A 19,798-nucleotide genomic window follows, 5' to 3' on the forward strand; every position below is an offset into this window, starting at 1 on the left:
AATAATTACATCATTGATACCGTCTGTTGCAGCTGGTGAAGGATATCGGCAAGCCCCGCCATCCTGCCACAAGCAGTCCTGGACTCAGGGAAGCTGTGGACCTCCGTTCCCCTGTTCCACTACTGTTTGACAGTGAGGAGGACCCATAGAAGGAGAACCACTTCTCCACTCACGGCTACAGGAACACGCCCTCGAACGAGTCCTCTGATGACAACTTTGACCAGTGTAAGAAGTGAGGGTGGAAGACTGTTGGTAGCCATGTTTAAATGCAGTAATTTGTATGTGACTTGAGATTGAGTGTTATGTGTGTTTTCCACCTCAGTTCTTGTAGATATGGCTACACCCAAAGCAAAAGCAGCCTCGCAGAAACGCTGTCGTTCTGCAAGGAAAGACTGGTAAGATAAGGGGAGAGTGGATTGAAATGTTTATTTTGGTATGCAAGTAGGGTTGGGTACCGTTCACATTTGAACCGATACCAGTAACAGTTCCTGGAATTCAGTACCGGTACCCAAAGGTACCCTTTTGTCAGTTCTTAACTCTCTGAAATAACAAAATAAAAATAATTCTGTTGTAGAAAATAAGTCCAAACATCTCAATTTAAACATTGTTATTTATTTAAAACATTTAGTTATTTATTGTTGTAACACACGAATCGCATGATCATGTATTGTGTTTTTAAATGTTTAAATATCAACATTATCTGGCCATCCTCAGTAAATATGATCAAACTCCTCTGACCTCGTCTGGTCTTTCCAAAGGCCCAAGAGACGGGACGGTAATATATATATTTGTGGAAAAGGCTCCCTCTTGTCTAGTATATTACACTCCTAGCCTTTATACTAAACATCACCAAGACAGCCTCCAAAATAATTGACTCCATCTACACCTCACGCACGTCACCCGCTCTGGTAAAATAGTCAACGATCCCTCCCACCCAGCACACCACTTATTCCAGCGCATGCCCTCAGGTCGCTACAGGTCCATTTTAACCAGACACACACGCTTCACAAAGCAGTCCGAACACTAAAGCGGCACGGTGGTGTAGTGGTTAACACTGTCGCCTCACAGCAAGAAGGTCCAGGGTTCGATTCCCGCTTGGGGACCAGGTTTCCATGATGCCAGGTACCCAGGTGGGGGATCTCCCAGGCCTTTCTGTGTGGAGTTTGCATGTTCTCCCCGTGCTCGCAAGGGTTTCCCCCCCGATAAGATAAACCCAATGGAAAAACATGCACAACAACAGATCGCTAACGCTGTGGCGTCCTTGACGAAGACGGACAGGAGCACTTGGATTGGTCCCCTGGTGCGGCTCACGTTGACGCCTGTCTGCTCCCGGCTGCCCTTGAGGGGGGGAAGGACGACGGGATGGGTTAATCGCAGAGACAAATCGCATCTGCGATCCTAAAAGACAATGCATGCGTGTGTGTTCCGGTGTGTGTGCTAAACTAACCGCTGTGTGTACCACTAAAAACATTGAGTGTTGTTGCTTGCCGAATAAAGACCTCTGCAACAGGTCCTGCATTATTATTATTAATATTATTATTAAACACCCTGGCCCGCCCCCCTTTGCACAGACGAGCAAGCAACCGTCACTGACTGACACTGTTACATGTGACTGTCCTGTATGTATTTATTGTGGGGATTGGGAGATGGGAGGGGGGCGTTTGATGTCTGATGTTTCATGTTGATGTCTCAGTGCTTTTAACAAACTGTACCGCAAACAATTACCACCAACCATCGTTGTGTGGCATTAAAGTATCTTGTATCTTGTATGTAAAGGTACAGACATTTGGTACCGATTGATCTAGTGTGAATTGGTACTCGGTAGTGCCGATGTAATTCGGTGAGGGTATAGCTGTGTTTTGATTACATTTCAATTTAGCTTCTCTTTCATCACAACGACAAAGTCTTTTGTGAGGAAGTCTAACGTTTGGTCCGATTGTGTGTGTTTTTTTTTTTTTAGTTAGTCTGTCCTGGTGGTGAGCTCAGACAGTGATGGCAGCTTTGAGACTTGTAAGTAGAGTACTGGGCTTTGTTGTGAATGGATCATACTATTGTGTGACTGTCAGCAGCCATGCATAAGAAGCATAAATGACAACAACAGCAACAACATACATACAAACAAAAAGAGCAATCCAGATGAGTTTAAAAGGATGAAATGGTTAAATTTGAACATTTACAAAAGTAATTTAGTTCTAACCACTGAGAAGCAGTGGGCAGCCACAGACCGACGCCAGAAAACCGACTCCAGCTGATGTGCCAGTACCTTGATTAAGGGCAACGGCAGTAGTGTAGCATGCATGTCGGAGGAAACCAGAGGAAGACCCACACAAATACGGGGTGAACATGTAACTATTACTGTATTTTCTGATCTTGCACATTGTAGTCCTGAACCGAGTGAAGACACCTAAGCCCAACGCTAAGAAAGCATCACAGAGTGGCAGTGAAGACAGGTGTGTTTTGATGCATTTAATTTTTTCACACTGTGTCTGACATTGAGTGCACTTATGGTGCTTTTCCACTGCCTTGCCGTGCCATGGTGAAATCCGTGCTCCCGCTTTGTTTACCATTTTCCACTTCCTGTGCGGAGCAGCGCTAGCCCATGCTGGCTTAGCTACTACAAAACACCCTACCTGTGCTGCAACCTGACACTACAGACCTTGATTGGTCAATCGTCAGCCCATGCCGATGTTAATGGTATTTCACCGCACTACAAGCTCCGCAACGTGAAATGTGTATCATAAACTGATAAATCTTGTGATCACAACAGCGATTATGTTTTCCAGCAAATGTCTTAGTTACAATTACATACAAGTACATGCACACACAGTGTTCTGGATACTAGCTTATATCCCAGATACGGCCTTAGTCTGAGGATAAGGTATACGCATCTTCATATCCCATATTATAGTAAAGCACTAAACTGAATATTTCTACCTCAGTCTTCTTAGGTACTTGCTTAAGATATTTGCTTAAAATTATTCCTACTTGTGAGGCCAGTAATGCCCATTCAGCGCTGCAAGCCAGCTCCACATACTGTACAGTGATTGAGCGGAATCCTCGAGCTGCTTTGTGACTTTATAATTGTAAATCGGGTCATTTAAAATTCAGGGCTCACCCAGGTTATTGTGAACAGGAACTCAAATAGGGAATACTCGAGTATCCCAAACAATATCGGAATGCATGTAAACACACCGTGATATTTGTTGCGTCGGGTAATCCTCACATCTACCTCTGTTTTACTCTCAGCCTCAAAAACTTCATAGTGGATGTGGTTAACATCTCATCTGACGATGACTTTGTTGTTGAGATGAAGAAACCCTCTTCTAAAGGTAACCAATTATCTTATCTGTGCTCTCTTGTTATATACTTAATAGAAAAGCGACACAATGAAAGGTTGTTTGTGGAGAAAGTAATTTTCCAGATAAAAGTGCCATTTGGCGGGCGCTTTTATCCAAAGCACCTTAAGTGCAGACATCTTTTAGCATGGATGCCCCCTCCTGGTGGAATCGAACCCATAACCCTGGGGGAGGGTTAGTGCCTTGCTCTATCCATCGAGCTACTGTACAGCACCACAACAGAATGACATTTTGTTCTCGTTGACTGTTTTACAGTCTCAAAGAGCACAAGACGCCCAGCAGCCCAGCCTCCGGTGAGAAAACCTCTGTCCCTCTGCGACTCTCCAGTCTTCCTCAGCGACAGCGATGATGATGATGATGATGATTGTATCATTGTCAAAAGCACTTGGGGGACTCGACACACCAAGCCGCAGCCACCGAAACAGGCTGGGAATGTTAAAGCCCAAGGCGGCGATCGAGAGGAGAACTCCCCCTTGCTTTCTCTCTCCTCCTCCCCTCCTCTCCCCGTCTTTCTTCTACCCCCGACGCCTTCACACGCCACCTTCCTGACGCCCACACCGGCCCCTTCTAAGCGTACCTGTTCAGCGCCATCGAAGTTGCAGGACTCGGACAGCTCCGAAGAGGAGTTCCTTTCCTTACTGGAGAGGTTGAAGAAGAGAAACTGCAACCACAAAGCCAGTGTCGGCACAACCACAACCATCCATAATACAGGTAACACTCTGAATTCAACAGTGTCAGCACACCCGTCCACAATACAGGTAACACTCTGAATTCAACTGAAGCTGATGTCTGATATGATTCTCCTTGGATCCAGAGTCCGGAACGAAGCCTCCCGTGATGATACCTCCTATGAAGGGACTGAAGGCACCAGACCCCAAGCCATTGGGGACGACACCGATGCATGTGAAAACCCCAGGGCGGCCCGCGGCCTCCAAACCCAAGGTCTCCCAGACCGAGCCCAGACCTGGTCCTACCAGCAGGTACAGGGTCTGACCTCTTTCAGATCATATCAGCAGCAATGCTATTACTACTGCAAGCACATACAAAACAAGATAAGATATTTAGTGATGCGACGGCTACGTGGCGTAGTGGGCAAGGCGCTCGCCACGAATGACGGAGACGCTGGGCTTGCCTGTTCGAGCCCAGCGCTCCACATTGCTTTCAGTTTAGCTGGTCGTTCATACTAATACACATTGGCCGTATTAGGGGGTGGGAAACTGATTGGTGGGGATCGGGCGTTGTGGACAGCGACTCCTACAGGTCGGTTGGTGCGCCTGCGCAGTAGAATCAGGAAGTGTCGGGGGCAGCGTGAGCCTTCCACGCGTTACTCCTCGCCACTGAGAGATCGAGCTGCGCAGGTGAAAAGATGCAACTGCTGTTACCTCAAGTACCGGAGGGGACTTGTGCTATGTATGACTTAGTCCACATTGCAGCCGGCTTGTGGGAGGCAAGAAACAGCGTTCGTGACAGGGGAGGGTTGAATTGGATGATACGAAATTGGGATGGGAGAAAATATAGAAAATGGGAGAAAAAGTGGATAAAAAAAAATATATTTAGTGATGCACCGATGTGAAAATTGTGGCCGATACCGATAACCGATATTAATATTGCTGTTCTGGCCGATACCGATATTTACCGATGTCGATATCTCTGTATAGAAAACACTTTTTTATGATAATCAAATAAAGCAATTTTCCAAAACGCATTTTTTTTTTTTTTTTATAACTTTTGCAACTTATTTTCAGAAATGACAGATATTTTGGCCAAAACATGTAAAAAGATATATATTTTTTTTTATATCGGCCATATCTTGATATCGGACCGATACAGATATCGGCCGATATTTTATCGGCGGCCGGCGCCGGCCAATATATCGTGCATCACTAAAGATATTGCTTTATTGATACAATTCGAGCGTCATAACAGCATGGGGGAGGGGAGGTACAGGTATGGGCAGGGTAAAGGATGAAATAAATGTAGGAAATCTAATTAAATCTGTATATATAAATCACTGATTCTTGAGAGTCGGGACAAAACACTTTTTAATATTATATCTTGAGAATGCACACTATATTGATTAGAGTTGTATATTCATGTAGAGAAAGGTCTGAGCTATTTAACCATGTAAAGGTGCGGGCTCTACATAGAAAAACATTTTCAACAAATTCACATGTTTCCCTTTGAAACTTGATTTGTGTTAACTTTATCAGACACACAAAAAAGTATATAATTCTAATTATTCCAGTCCAACAAGAATCTAAAGTTCTGAAGTATGTTGTAATAGTGTTTAGTTACTCTCGTATGCAATCAAAATTATAATATATAAACCTCAGGTGTAATTTCACACTATTCTGAAAACCCAGATTTAGAAATATCTGCATTTTCAAACTTTGTTTTTAATTTTGATATGATAAAAAAAATATCATTAAGTAAATAAGACAAGAGGATGAAGATCTGATGCTCCTTTATTACTTAAACAACATAAACTGAGGAAGGAATTTGTATTTCCCCCAAAATTAACAAAAACAAACATCTGACGGTGTTGACAAAGATCTGACGGTGTTGACGAGAAACTGACGGAGTTGACAACATTGTATATGCATCTCTGATAAATGAACACATGCATTTTTTAAACAGATGGAAGTGACAATGATAAGAACTAATAACTCCTTGTCTTATACTGAACATTTTGTTAACCTAATTGTAATAACAACAAACTTTACATACACCGTTTCCAACTATTACAAAATGCACTGTTTCCAACAACAAAAACAGTAATGGAGACCAGGACCCCTTCTTCTCATCCCTGTTTTCATCTACCTCTTCTACACCACTTCCTGATCTTCACTTTCTCACCCACTTCTCCGCTTCGTTTCCTTCTGCATTTCCGATTAGTTTCACTATGATGTCTTGAACTGGGCAGAAACAGAACCTTTTCTGTTGGACCATGGGGATGCAGAAATTCCACTTTCACATCTTGTTGATCAGTATCCACATCGATGGTCTTGGCTAGCCACCAGTGGTCAGCATATTAGGGCGGGCCATACTTTTGTGAAAACATGAATTTTAAAGAAATCTTAACATGAGGGGTGTCTAAAATATGTGTTTATTGTGGGGAATTCAAATATAGGATAATTTTTCGGATATGATAACTCTAACCTACATCATTTTGGATTTCAAAATGGCAGATTTGACAATTTTTCACCCCTTCGCAGGGCCGGACTGGGGGAATTATTCAGGCCAGGAAATATAGTGCGAAATATAGCCCAAGTCAGGCCACTTTTTAAGCAGGGGGTCTGGGGGTCCCCCACCAGGAAGATTTTTGTTACAAAGACTTAATTCCCTGCATGCTGGTGCAGGACCTTTAAAATGTTTACCCTTTAAATGCCATTGTTTGTGATGGCATCACAAATAATTGTTAAAAAAACACACACAAACATTTAAATATTTTCAATATACCAAATGCAAAGTGGATTTTTCTGGGGGGGGTTATTACAGGCTAATAATTGTTATAATCATCATGTGTCAATGATTAGCAACAACACTGATTTTGATGGATTTTTTGTTTTTGTAATGTCAGACTTAACAACTCTTATCAGAAAAGTGAGAGTATTTCATTTCTAATCTGACATTACAAGAACAATGAAAAATTTAAATAGTTATCAGGACTGAAGTTGAATAAAAGATGTATGGGGGGGAAAAGTGACAGGGGATGATGATGATGCATGGTAACGTTAGCTATGTTAGCTAGCTAGCATGTTTATTTTTATCAATGACTAACCTGCTGGTCCTGTGGTGCAAGAAAACATTTGGTCAATGTTGCCACATTTAGCGGCATCTCCTGCAAGGGCCTTTATTTTTATTTCTCTCTCCCTCTCTGCTCCATGCTTCCTCTTTTTTTCCACTGTTGAAGTGTTGAAACATTTAATTTCCAGTAATTTCCATCTGACTGTTCTGTGAAATACAAGCAGTCAGCAGCAGTATGTATTTTTCTCTCCCTCCCTCTCTGCTCCACCTTCCTCTTTTTTCCACTGTTGAAACATTTCATTTCCAGTCATTTCCATCTTGACTGTTCTGTGCAATACAAGCAGTAAGCAGTATGTATTTTTCTCTTTCCCTCTGCTCGACCCTTCCTCTTTTTTCACTGTCCATTTTCAAGCGCAGGTTATGCTTGAAATGTTTTGTCTTTCGCTGTCTCTTCCTGTCATTTTGCAGAAGTGCCATTCCATTCGCCATCTCCACTGTCAATCAGTTGTATGGCCTGGTCCCGCCTCCACCAATCACATGCGGCTCCCTTTGTGTGTGTGTGACAGACAGACAGACAGACAGAGCTCCCGATGGCCAGTCCGGGCCTTCGCCATACATGGATGCCAACATGAATCTGAAGGAAATCCTAACATGCAAAGTGTCTAAATTATGTGTTTCTTAATGGGGAATTTAAATATGAGTAAAATTTTTGGGATAGGATAACTCTAACCTACATCATTCCCTTTCGAAGATTTTAAAAGATATGGGAAATAATTTATAATGACAAAGCCATCAATAGCACTATCCATCGTCACACGTGCAGAGTTCAGGAAGAAATCCTGCACAGTCTGTGTTACACCCTGTATGAATGTTGGCCTTTTCTGAGGATGCTCCCTTTCTCTCATTAACTTATAGGTTAACCCAAAGTCTTTCATTTGTTGAAGAAGACGATACTTTTTAAGAATCGTGCCTGATGACACACTCAGTGCTGGTTTTTGGCGCCGTGGGCCAGGAGTTTGTTTGTTTGTCTTCAGCTCTCTTCTGAGGATGTGGTGGAATAGCAGGGCCTTTTGGATTTTCTGATTCCTTACTTTGCTTCCTGATAGCATATTCTTTGTTTCCGTGCCTGGAGAGTCCAGTGGTGATGTATTTGTAGCCTTTTTTCAGCACATTATTGTTTTTCTCAGGTTGTTTTGTTGCTTTGTTACATTTGTAATCTTCTCTTTTAAAGTTTGTATTTCTCTTGAATGCCTTTTTCGCGTTTTACTTTGTTTCTGTTCCTGTCTGAGAGACTCTGCGCTGTTTGGCATTGTTATCTAGAATATCCTGATCTGGGGGGGTGTCTGCCTCCAGCACCGCACCTTCACAGGACCTTTTCAATCTGCACCTTTTTTGGACCTCTCTCCAATATTTTCTCCGATACCTCTGTGCCCTGTCTCCCATCTTGTCTATTTCTTTTTTTTGATCCACTTTTTCTTCCATTTTCTATATTTTCTCCCATCCCAATTTCGTATCATCCAATTCAACCCTCCCCTGTCACGGACGCTGTTTCTTGCCTCCCACAAGCCGGCTGCAATGTGGACTAAGTCATACATAGCACAAGTCCCCTCCGGTACTTGAGGTAACAGCAGTCGCATCTTTTCACCTGCGCAGCTCGATCTCTCAGTGGCGAGGAGTAATGCGTGGGAGGCTCACGCTGCCCCCGACACTTCCTGATTCTACTGCGCAGGCGCACCAACCAACCTGTAGGAGTCGCTGTCCACAACGCCCGATCCCCACCCATCAGTTTCCCACCCCCTAATACGGCCAATGTGTATTAGTATGAACGACCAGCTAAACTGAAAGCAATGTGGAGCGCTGGGCTCGAACAGGCGAGCCCAGCGTCTCTGTCATTTGTGGCGAGCGCCTTGCCCACTACGCCACGTAGCCGCCCCCCATCTTGTCTATTTCTATTACTTTTTTTTGCCCATGCTCTAAAAGTCAGAAGTGTATTGTAATGCATGCTATTATATGCACACTTCTGTGCAGATACAACTCTGAAATAACATTTAAATCCTTTACCATGTTCAAAAATAGTATAATAATAGCATATTATGAGGTTATTAATGGATTTGTCAACTCCGTCAGCTTACACGTCAACTCCGTCAGACACAAAATCTGATGGAGTTGACGTCTGACAGAGTTGACAAAAGGGCACACATTTTCCCTCCAAGCCTGTATTGTGCACTGCAGCTAGCTAGTTTTTTGGCAGTTGCTAGCTGTCTTAATAATCTCACTGAAACACTTGAATTCAATCCACTATTGTTTTTTAAAAGTATAATAACGGAGAGACGGTGTTGACATGTTCCAGCTGTGACCATCGGAATATTGACATTGTTTGTCTAAAATATCAAAAAGTGTAAAACTTACCAGACCATGTGTGGTAGTGTTGCATTCACCACATTCAGGGGAAGGAAAAGGGGTCCTCAGGGATAGAGCTGGCCATGCTATTGCCTGATTTAATTAGGTTTATGAAAAGGTCTGACAGAGTTGACATAAACTGAGGACACAACTTTGATAGGTAGATTTCTATGGACAATATTATTTTAGTTTCATGGCATGCATTGTTTTATACATGTATAACCATTATCTTTGATTTGATATGTATGTTTTCACAAGTGGAGAGGTCTTTCAAGCTTGTTTGGGCTGGTCAATAATGTGACCCCTTGCTGAGGACAAGATAATTAACATGGGAGCTTCTAACCACAGATTATACATTTAAACAAATATCCCCCAAAAAACAAATATATGTGCTAAAACATAACATCAGTATACACAATACCTTTAGATGTAACTTTGTGAGTATATCACTCATTATGAATTTCTTTCTTTTTTATATAAATTAGACTTTTCTATGTAGGACATGTTTTGTCCCAACTCTCAAGAATCAGTGAAATACGAGAAGAATAAACTGTATAAAGATATGATTAACCCTGAAATATAAAAAATATGAGACAAATAAACTGTATATACAAGGTGCAGGTGAGGGTCTCTGTACCCTAGCATGATTTATGTCATACCTTATATTCCGTGCAGGTTTTGGAGGTTAAGAGTCGGACACAACACTTAGTGGTCAGACATTCCTTATAGTTCTCAAGTTCTGCAGTCGTTAGTTCTCCAGCTGTTGGCAGCAGTCAATGCCCACAGTTGTGGAGCCTGGCTGGCTGAGGCTGTTAGTGGAGTGTCAGGGCCCAGGGGGGTTTGAGTCTGTGTGTTACAAAGGGTCAGATTAAACCGAATATATATATTTATTGCTTGAGATCCCTTGTATAATATTTGTATATCGTTTGATATCCCTTGTATATTGTTTGTATATATACACGGAATATCCCTTTACCTGGGTACAAACCAGACCATAATATTCGCTCTCCTATTGGACAGCGACCCCTAGGCGCCAACGACCATACCCCCAACGGCAAGTTCAAAGGCAACTCCAGGCATGTCTCAACATGCCCAGGGTCTGCGCAGTAATACGAGACAGAACTGAGGTTGGCACTAGATAATTCACCTTACGTATAAATACGGCGCAGGTGTACACAGCAGCACTTGTCTTCTAAACCTTGATGCCTTCACCACGAGACAAAGTGCAGTGAAGTGAGCAACTTTGCCTCTGAATAGAGCCTTGAGAACCGCGTGCGAATAGATTGCTAAAGTGTCAGAGTTTAACGCAGTACCGTTGAGTTCGACTTATTCTAATGTGAAGTAATAGTCTATCATTTATAGTGTATCGTGCGGCTACCGTTCTTCAGTGACCAGCATTACCACCGGTTCGTCGTGTATATAGCTAGTGCACTTATCCAGGCTGGGCGGCCTAAACTCGTGCCCCCACCCGAGGAGTCCTAGACGAGAACCGTTGGATATGTACACCGGAGAACCTACACCGGCGACTGCAGAACCTTTTCTGGTTGGATTATATTGCTTTGGTACCGTGACTGCTGGAGCAGAGAACCGTCGACCCCACTATCGTTTGGGATCTACCCCCCGTGAGGATCATCACTCGAGCCCGCCTCTAGGAAGAGGCTGGCTAGCTGTCTTCCATGCTGTCGAGCATACTGGATTATAGCTGTTGCTTTGTCTACTGATCAAGGGAGTACTGCACTGGCTCCTGTATCTGGAACCTCGTTATTCCTCGTTGACCCAGACTTTGTACCCGAACATTCCTCTACCCCGGCCGGCCTTACACCCGGAGGGAACCCCCCAGTGTCTCCAGCTGGTACTAGTGTGCCCTATGTAATTGCTATGCCACAGGTGGCGTCAGTTTAGACCCATCTTAGTATTCATACTATTCTCATTGACTTACGCTCTTGACTTACTTTACGTGTGTTCTTCGCCATACAAGCGCAAGCATAATTCTCAATCTGTAACCTAACGTTGCTTTGATAATAATAAATACCCTCTAAATAGTACTTTATGTGTCATTGCCGTATTCTTGTGGGGGTGTTCACCATATATATTCATGTACTGTATGGCCAGTAATTAAAGTACATAACTAGTAGTGGTTTAATATACCATACTCTTCAATACAGTCAGGGAATTGTACCCCTCAGTTACACTGTGACTGAACGTGCTCCTCATCTTGGCTAGCTCCTCATAGAGGGGGTGCGGGATAAGTCTGTGGCTGAACATGCTCCATCCTCATCTTGGCTAGCTCCAAGGGGTTCTCCAGGATAGCGGCCAGCTTCCTTCTCATCCTCCTCTCTGCCACCACCTCTAGTTTGACCAGCTCGACCCCCACTACAGAGCTAGCCTTCCTCACCAGCTTGTTCAGTTTGTTGATGTAGCCCCCCCCCCCCCCCCCCCCCCCAGCATGAAAGCAAAAAAGAGGACGCTGGCACTACAGACTGGTAAAACGACTGCAGCAGCTTATTGCACACATTGAGGGACCCGAGTCTCCTCAGGAAGAACGGTCTGCTCTCCTTTCCTGTAGAGGGCCTCTGTGTTGTGATGTAGTATAAGGAGGTAGCTTACCAATAAGGGCCTTAAAAATGAACAAATACCAGTGTTTGTTGTGCCTCTCAATCAGTGAGGACAAACCAACCTTCTCATAAAGGACACAGTGATGAGTGTCGTATCGATCATTAGTGATGAATCTGAGGGCAGAGTGATAGACACTTCAGGGATTTATGGGTTGAGGCCACATAATGAGTGTGATAATGTGCTATGATTGGCCCTGAACCCAGATTGGTGTGGTCTTAGTACAGAGTGATTTGAGAGAAAGGACTTAAGTTAATTATTCACTAAAGACTCTAGACTTTCGCTAAGCAGGGTTACTTGGAGATAGGACGGTAGGTATTTAAATCATCTCTATAACACCACCTTTATATAACGGCATCACATGGCAGATTTCCAGACACTAGATAATCTTCCTGTTGAAATAGAAAGATAAAAAATATGCATCAATCGCTCTTTAATTAAAGGAGCAGTCAAATTATCCTCACCAGTTGAGGTCCTGGGATCTGTGGATTGGAGAGTGTCTTAATACTTCATCACGTGAAAAGGGACTAAAGGGGAATTGAGCGGTGTGATCCACAGAACTCACACAATCAGTGTCTATCATCATCATTAACATTAACAGGAAGAAGTCCGATATATTCTCTATCAAACAGGTTCCCAGCAACTGAAAAGTGTTTATTAACACTTTGATCGCCGGGGTTAAATTCATAATTTACCATCCCTCGCCAGCCCTATTTAACATGGAGAAGTTCCCCTTCTTTGCAGGGCTATAACTTTTTAAATTGTATTGCTAAATTGACATTACCATGGCCCATTCAAAGTCCTATATCTATTGTGCAGGGTGTAGCAACGTTATACTTTTTCATTCACATATTCATACTAAAATACGGTCTAAAGTATAAGTATGTTTTTATCGTTTTCTGCAGCTTTCTCCAGAACGTGATTTATAGCCCTAAATGCATTATATTGATGATTGTATACAGTTTGATAGCAATCGGCGCGAGATAAAAAATCTCAACTGCACGTACTTCTAGAAGTTACTACATTTGATCTGATGTTGACCGGATGGGCGGGGGGTCGTTTATAATTCCGTGGGCAACGTTATATCATTCATCTAGTGTGGGTGATATGATCATTAGAGCAGTTAGTATAGAAGACATTACAAAATAACGCTGAAACTCACCGTAGCTTCCTCTCGCCGTTGGGAGATGAGCGTGGAACAGAATTTTTTCTATTATGGGATGTAGAAATACCAGATCCATTTCCAGGTTGTATAATAGTATATACGTCCAAATCATGTTGTTTATCGAGTTATTGGCAACGGATCGATATCCATTGTGTCGAGCTCGAGTCCCGGGACCTATAGCGAGTGATCGGACCAAATTGAAATGAGCACCAGCTTCCACTTCCCTGTTTCTTCCCTGGGCGATCGGCCACCAGATGGCGCTCTTGAACCGTTAGAGAGTTGACAGGGGCTCACCAGTACATATAATGTCTCCGGGGGAGAAATATGATTTCGGTCACAGATTTTTGAAATATTGATATCAAAGACGCTGTCCAGCGTCATCGGCAGAATAAGCATGGCGGGGAATGACGTGTTCCAGCGTCAACGGCGATTAAAGTGTTAAATGCAAGACAAATTTTGTTCTGGCTAGAAATAACACAATCGTCAACACTAATATAAGCGTGTAGTGAATTAGAGGTCTTGTTTTTCTTTAAGTTAACTGCCTTCCAAAACTTGTAATTAAATGTATTAGTACTAGTTAAAAAAAAGTTGTAATATGATTTTGACTTTCTCACAGCTGTGGTACATCTGTTTAAAGGCAAGCCAGTGTTGTGGGTCACCTGAGCGTCTAGCACGTGACCAGGCCTTATTCCGGTCATTAAGCAGAGTTGACAACTCATGCGAGAACCAGGGTGCTTTTCTATCTTTAATTCTGAGTCTCTTGAGCAGAGCATGTTTATTGCTCAGAGAAATAGGAGTATTTGTGAAGAGGTCAAGGGTCACCTGAACATCGTCAGACTCTGCCGTGAAGAGGATGTTGCTATGCATAATATCTGGGTACTGGGACAGGATACTACAGCACAGAAAGTTAGCTGGATGATGGAAGTGGACTCTTGGTGTACTTAACCATAGACATATATAAAGGCTAGATGACTCACCTGCGCTGCTGGCCAATGGAGACCGACGTTGCCACATGACCACGCACCATTTTGCCACAGGCAGCCCGCCCACTCATCATAACATGAATGTCTACGGTGTACTATTGAAATAACCATAGCATGCAACATTTTCAACCGGTTTTCAAGCGGTTTGGTTTGTTATAAACGTCAGAGGTGTAGTTTATCATACACCTCACACCTCAAATATACACCATCACCATTTTCTTTTAAAATTAATTAATCATTATTATATTGATAATTAATTATATATGTATATATATAATTGTTTTGCACCTACGTCTCCCTCCAGAGTGGTGGTGTGTAAGACGCCCGGCTGCTTCCTCCAGTCTCTGTCTGCTCCCAGCTCCCGCTACGGCTGTCGCTTCAAGCAGAACAAGGAGGAGCTCACCAGCAAACTCTACCTGCTGTACAACACAACCGTGTTTGGCATCCAGGTGAGCACGTTCTCACATTCTGCTCTTTTAAAAAACATGTCTTTCTTCGGTCATCTCTTCTCTGACCTGTCGATGTTTCTTGCACTTGTTGTCTGCACCCCCTCCCCCCTTTTCAGCTCCCTACCACCATGTCAGTGACTTGGAATAAGAAGATGACGAAGACCGCGGGCTATTGCGTCACAAGTCAGGAGCGAGGGCCGGGGGGAAATCGATACGCCCGCATCGAGCTGTCCGAGAAGGTGTGCGACTCTGCAGGTATAACGCTGCTCTGTAACAAGACCTGTCCTGATGACTGTCCTGATGACTGACCTGATGACTGACCTGATGACTGTCCTGATGACTGACCTGATGACTGTCCTGATGACTGTCCTGATGACTGACCCTGATGACTGACCTGATGACTGTCCTGATGACTGTCCTGATGACTGACCCTGATGACTGACCTGATGACTGTCCTGATGACTGACCTGATGACTGACCTGATGACTGACCTGATGACTGTCCTGATGACTGTCCTGATGACTGACCTGATGACTGACCTGATGACTGACCTGATGACTGACCTGATGACTGTCCTGATGACTGTCCTGATGACTGACCTGATGACTGTCCTGATGACTGACCTGATGACTGACCTGATGACTGTCCTGATGACTGTCCTGATGACTGACCTGATGACTGACCTGATGATTGTCCTGATGACTGACCTGATGACTGACCTGATGACTGACCTGATGACTGTCCTGATGACTGACCTGATGACTGTCCTGATGACTGTCCTGATGACTGTCCTGTGAATGGTCTTTCCCAGCAAAGCAACATGTATAAAGTACACAGGTCGAGCAATGCTAGTATGCTATGCTTGCTAATTATTTTATTTCATTTAACCTTTATTTAACCAGGCAGGTCAATTTAGAACAAATTGTTATTTACAATGACGGCCTGGCGAGAGGACAAAAGGTCCCCTCGAAGTGTAACGGGGAAAGGGGACGAAAATAGAAAAGAGACAGATGGTACATATTCACAGAGGTAAGGGAAATCATTAAAACAAACAACCCAATAAAATTACAAAGGGGCATACATGAAGCAGAACAGTCAAATTACAGTTAAAAGGCTGGGTGACCGTTGCAGGTGTGTAAACAACTCTGCGATAGTCATCTCGTTGCAACTGCTGGGACCAGCAAATTGGAAGGAGGAGTGTGGAAGGAAGTGTTAACATCTAGCGAGATATGGTGAGCAGCTCTGGTGTTATAGGGAGTAGATGACCATTTTAAATAAGGAGGGGTCAGACCAAGGAATGTTTTGTAAATGAGTGTAAGCCAATTAATTTCTCGTCGAGGGTAACAATGGCCAATCTACAGATGTGTACAAGTCACAGTGATGTGGTGAAAAGGGGCCGTTATTATGCTCACGTTAACAGGGTTCGCACAAGGTCCTTGAAGTGCTTAAAGTGCTGGATTTGTGTCAAAAAAAAGTCACAGAGTGGAATTCCTTAAACAGCCCATTTTTTTAACAAGGTGCTTAAAAAGTCCTTGAAATTCAATCAACCATTCACTTTGAAAACAGATTTGTTCATCCATGATAAAATAGTTCTGAATCAAGAAATATAAGTGCATCTGGCCTTGCCGTCCATTAACCCCATGTAATCGCTCACCTTGTTTGTAGAGCTAAACCTATATTTTATATTATAGCTATGGGTCTAATAACGCCGTCGATTGTCAGTGAGTTGCTTCCAGTCAACGTGCAAGAAACGGATACTTTTTTCATTCGTACATTTCCGTTTTATACCGTTTTGAATATGAATATAGTTTGGGTGCTTCTGAGTAATTCCAGGAAAAAGACGCGATAATAGCGTTTTTGTGTAATTCACTTATCGCGTTGTAATTTTTCTCCTGTTTATCGAATCTTCCTGAAATCAACGCTAGATGATCATTATGTCTCCTCGTGCATACATGAAATGGGCCCTGGAGCGCGGCGCTCCCCCCCCTCCCCTCCTGCACCCAACGGTAAACAGCCACACACAGCACACACAGATAGCTTCAATCGCGGGAGAAAGAAATATCAGATCAACGCAAGATTGGATTTATAGAGTCCTTACCTGGTATCTGATGTAATCCAAAAACAAATAATCCAATTATCTGATCGCCATTCCAGTTATCCACAGCGATCCTGTCTCCAACGTTATTGGGCATTGCACATGAACGGGCGGGCGGGGTCAGTTGTCCAAGCCATCCCTACAAGCGTGTGTTTTTTCGGAGTGTTTAGGACACCGTTTCTAATGGAGTGCAATAGCGGCCTGAAGGCTTTAGAGGGCGGTATAAGACCGTCTGCCAGCTCAGACACATTCAGAACAGTATGCACAAGGTGCCCCGCTGAATTATGAATGGCAATGGCGAATAAAAGAAATACTGTGAGAAAAACTTAGATCTACGTTTCCGGCACTCAACCGTCGGGCGACAGAAACGTAGTTCTATGTGAACGGCACCCAAAGGGTTAATCTAAAGTGTAACTAATTGTCCGAAATGGGTTTTAAGCCATCAAATTTGGATCCGATTTTCGTGTCAATAAAAAACTGCATTTAAAAAGTTAATTACAAGATACAAGATACTTTAATGCCACACAACGATGGTTGGTGGTAATTGTTTTCGGTACAGATGTTGAGCACTGGTTATATCAAACATGAAACAGACATCAAACATCAAAAACGTCAAAACATATATACATAAATACATATAGGACAGTCACGGTAACAGTGTCGGTCGGTGACAGATGCTTGCCCGTTTGTGCAAAGGGGGGCGGGCCAGGGTGTTCAGTGTTTGGACTGCTGTGGGGAAAAAACTGTTTGTGAAACGTGTGTGTCTGGTTAGGATGGACCTGTAGCGACCTGAGGGCATTGTATCATTTTTTTTTTTTGTATTTAATTTTTTTATTATTTTTTAAACAAACACATAAACAAACATGACAACACACGATAAGATATACAAGCATTAGTTGACAGTGCACATCCAATGAAATCACATTTTAGTTAATTGTCTTATATAGGATATACCCTTAATACCTGTTATCTAAAAACCTACACACATATGCTCCAGCTCGTACCCCCCCCTCCCGGACAATCCGGACAAAATTGGATAATCCATCCATCCATTTTTTTTTTTTTTTTTTTGGTCCACGTTTTCTCCCATTTTCTATATTTTCTCCCATCCCAATTTCGTATCATCCAATTCAACCCTCCCCTGTCACGGACGCTGTTTCTTGCCTCAAACAAGCCGGCTGCAATGTGGACTAAGTCATACATAGCACAAGTCCCCTCCGGTACTTGAGGTAACAGCAGTCGCATCTTTTCACCTGCGCAGCTCGATCTCTCAGTGGCGAGGAGTAACGCGTGGGAGGCTCACGCTGCCCCCGACACTTCCTGATTCTACTGCGCAGGCGCACCAACCGACCTGTAGGAGTCGCTGTCCACAACGCCCGATCCCCACCCATCAGTTTTCCCACCCCCTAATACGACCAATGTGTATTAGTACTGACGACCAGCTAAACTGAAAGCAAATGTGGAGCGCTGGGCTCGAACTGACAAGCCCAGCGTCTCCAGCATTTCGTTGACGAGTGCCTTGCCCACTACGCCACGTAGCCGCCCTGGATAATCCATCCATTTTCCCTCGCTCCTTAACTCCTTTAACTCCAATGTTAAATCAGTCCTCCTGTATGGCGCCGAGACCTGGAAGACAACTGTAGGGCTGAATCAGAAAGTACAGTCCTTCATAAATTCCTGCCTCCGCCGCATTCTAAGAGTGAGATGGCCAAATGTCATTACAAATCTGGACCTGTGGGAGCGCACAAAACAACTACCCCCGCCAGAAGAAATAAAGAAGAGAAAGTGGATGTGGATAGGCCATACCCTGAGAAAGGAAGACACAAACATCACCCGGCAAGCCCTACGATGGAACCCACCTGGAAAGAGGAAACGCGGCACGCCTCGAAACACCTGGCGCCGTTCTTGGGAAGGGGAAATGAAAGAGGCTGGACTGGGATGGCACAACATCGTTCGGGAGGCCAAAAACCGTGCAACATGGAAAGAAATCGTCAGTGGCCTATGCTCCGCAGGGAGTGCAAAGGCTTAAGTCAAGTAAGTCAAGTAGCGACCTGAGGGCATTGTATCCTTTTTTTTTTTGTATTTAATTTTTTTATTATTTTTTAAACAAACACATAAACAAACATGACAACACACGATAAGATATACAAGCATTAGTTGACAGTGCACATCCAATGAAATCACATTTTAGTTAATTGTCTTATATAGGATATACCCTTAATACCTGTTATCTAAAAACCTACACACATATGCTCCAGCTCGTACCCCCCCCCTCCCGGACAATCCGGACAAAATTGGATAATCCATCCATCCATCCATTTTTTTTTTTTTTTTTTTTTTCGATTTTTCTCCCATTTTCTATATTTTCTCCCATCCCAATTTCGTATCATCCAATTCAACCCTCCCCTGTCACGGACGCTGTTTCTTGCCTCCCACAAGCCGGCTGCAATGTGGACTAAGTCATACATAGCACAAGTCCCCTCCGGTACTTGAGGTAACAGCAGTCGCATCTTTTCACCTGCGCAGCTCGATCTCTCAGTGGCGAGGAGTAACGCGTGGGAGGCTCACGCTGCCCCCGACACTTCCTGATTCTACTGCGCAGGCGCACCAACCGACCTGTAGGAGTCGCTGTCCACAACGCCCGATCCCCACCCATCAGTTTTCCCACCCCCTAATACGACCAATGTGTATTAGTACTGACGACCAGCTAAACTGAAAGCAAATGTGGAGCGCTGGGCTCGAACTGACGAGCCCAGCGTCTCCAGCATTTCGTTGACGAGTGCCTTGCCCACTACGCCACGTAGCCGCCCTGGATAATCCATCCATTTTCCCTCGCTCCTAACCAGACATTACCATTATATGCTAGCTTTTATTTTCTCCACCACTTCTAACCACAATGTCATTTTGGATTCATTGAGACGCAAAATTCTTGCTGTATATATTTCTTGATAGATCACATCGAGATATGTAATAATCCAGACCTTTCGGCA

General features: G+C 43.6%; 1 protein-coding gene across 1 annotated transcript in view; it reads left to right on the forward strand.

The window, feature by feature from the left end:
- Nucleotides 1-333: 333 nt before the first annotated feature.
- Nucleotides 334-19,798, forward strand: part of LOC311226000 (germ cell nuclear acidic protein-like) — a gene marked incomplete at both ends in the record, with an annotated part of 71,687 nt that continues 52,222 nt past the window's right edge. Inside the window, 6 exons of the mRNA XM_084311382.1 lie at nucleotides 334-395; nucleotides 3,247-3,329; nucleotides 3,684-4,067; nucleotides 4,171-4,336; nucleotides 14,569-14,713; nucleotides 14,830-14,968. Coding sequence (XP_084167508.1) covers nucleotides 334-395; nucleotides 3,247-3,329; nucleotides 3,684-4,067; nucleotides 4,171-4,336; nucleotides 14,569-14,713; nucleotides 14,830-14,968 — 979 coding nt within the window. The remainder of the gene's footprint in view (nucleotides 396-3,246; nucleotides 3,330-3,683; nucleotides 4,068-4,170; nucleotides 4,337-14,568; nucleotides 14,714-14,829; nucleotides 14,969-19,798) is intronic.

This window comes from Notolepis coatsorum (assembly GCF_963971535.1).
Source record: "Notolepis coatsorum genome assembly, chromosome: 3".
NCBI classification, from domain to species: domain Eukaryota; kingdom Metazoa; phylum Chordata; class Actinopteri; order Aulopiformes; family Paralepididae; genus Notolepis; species Notolepis coatsorum.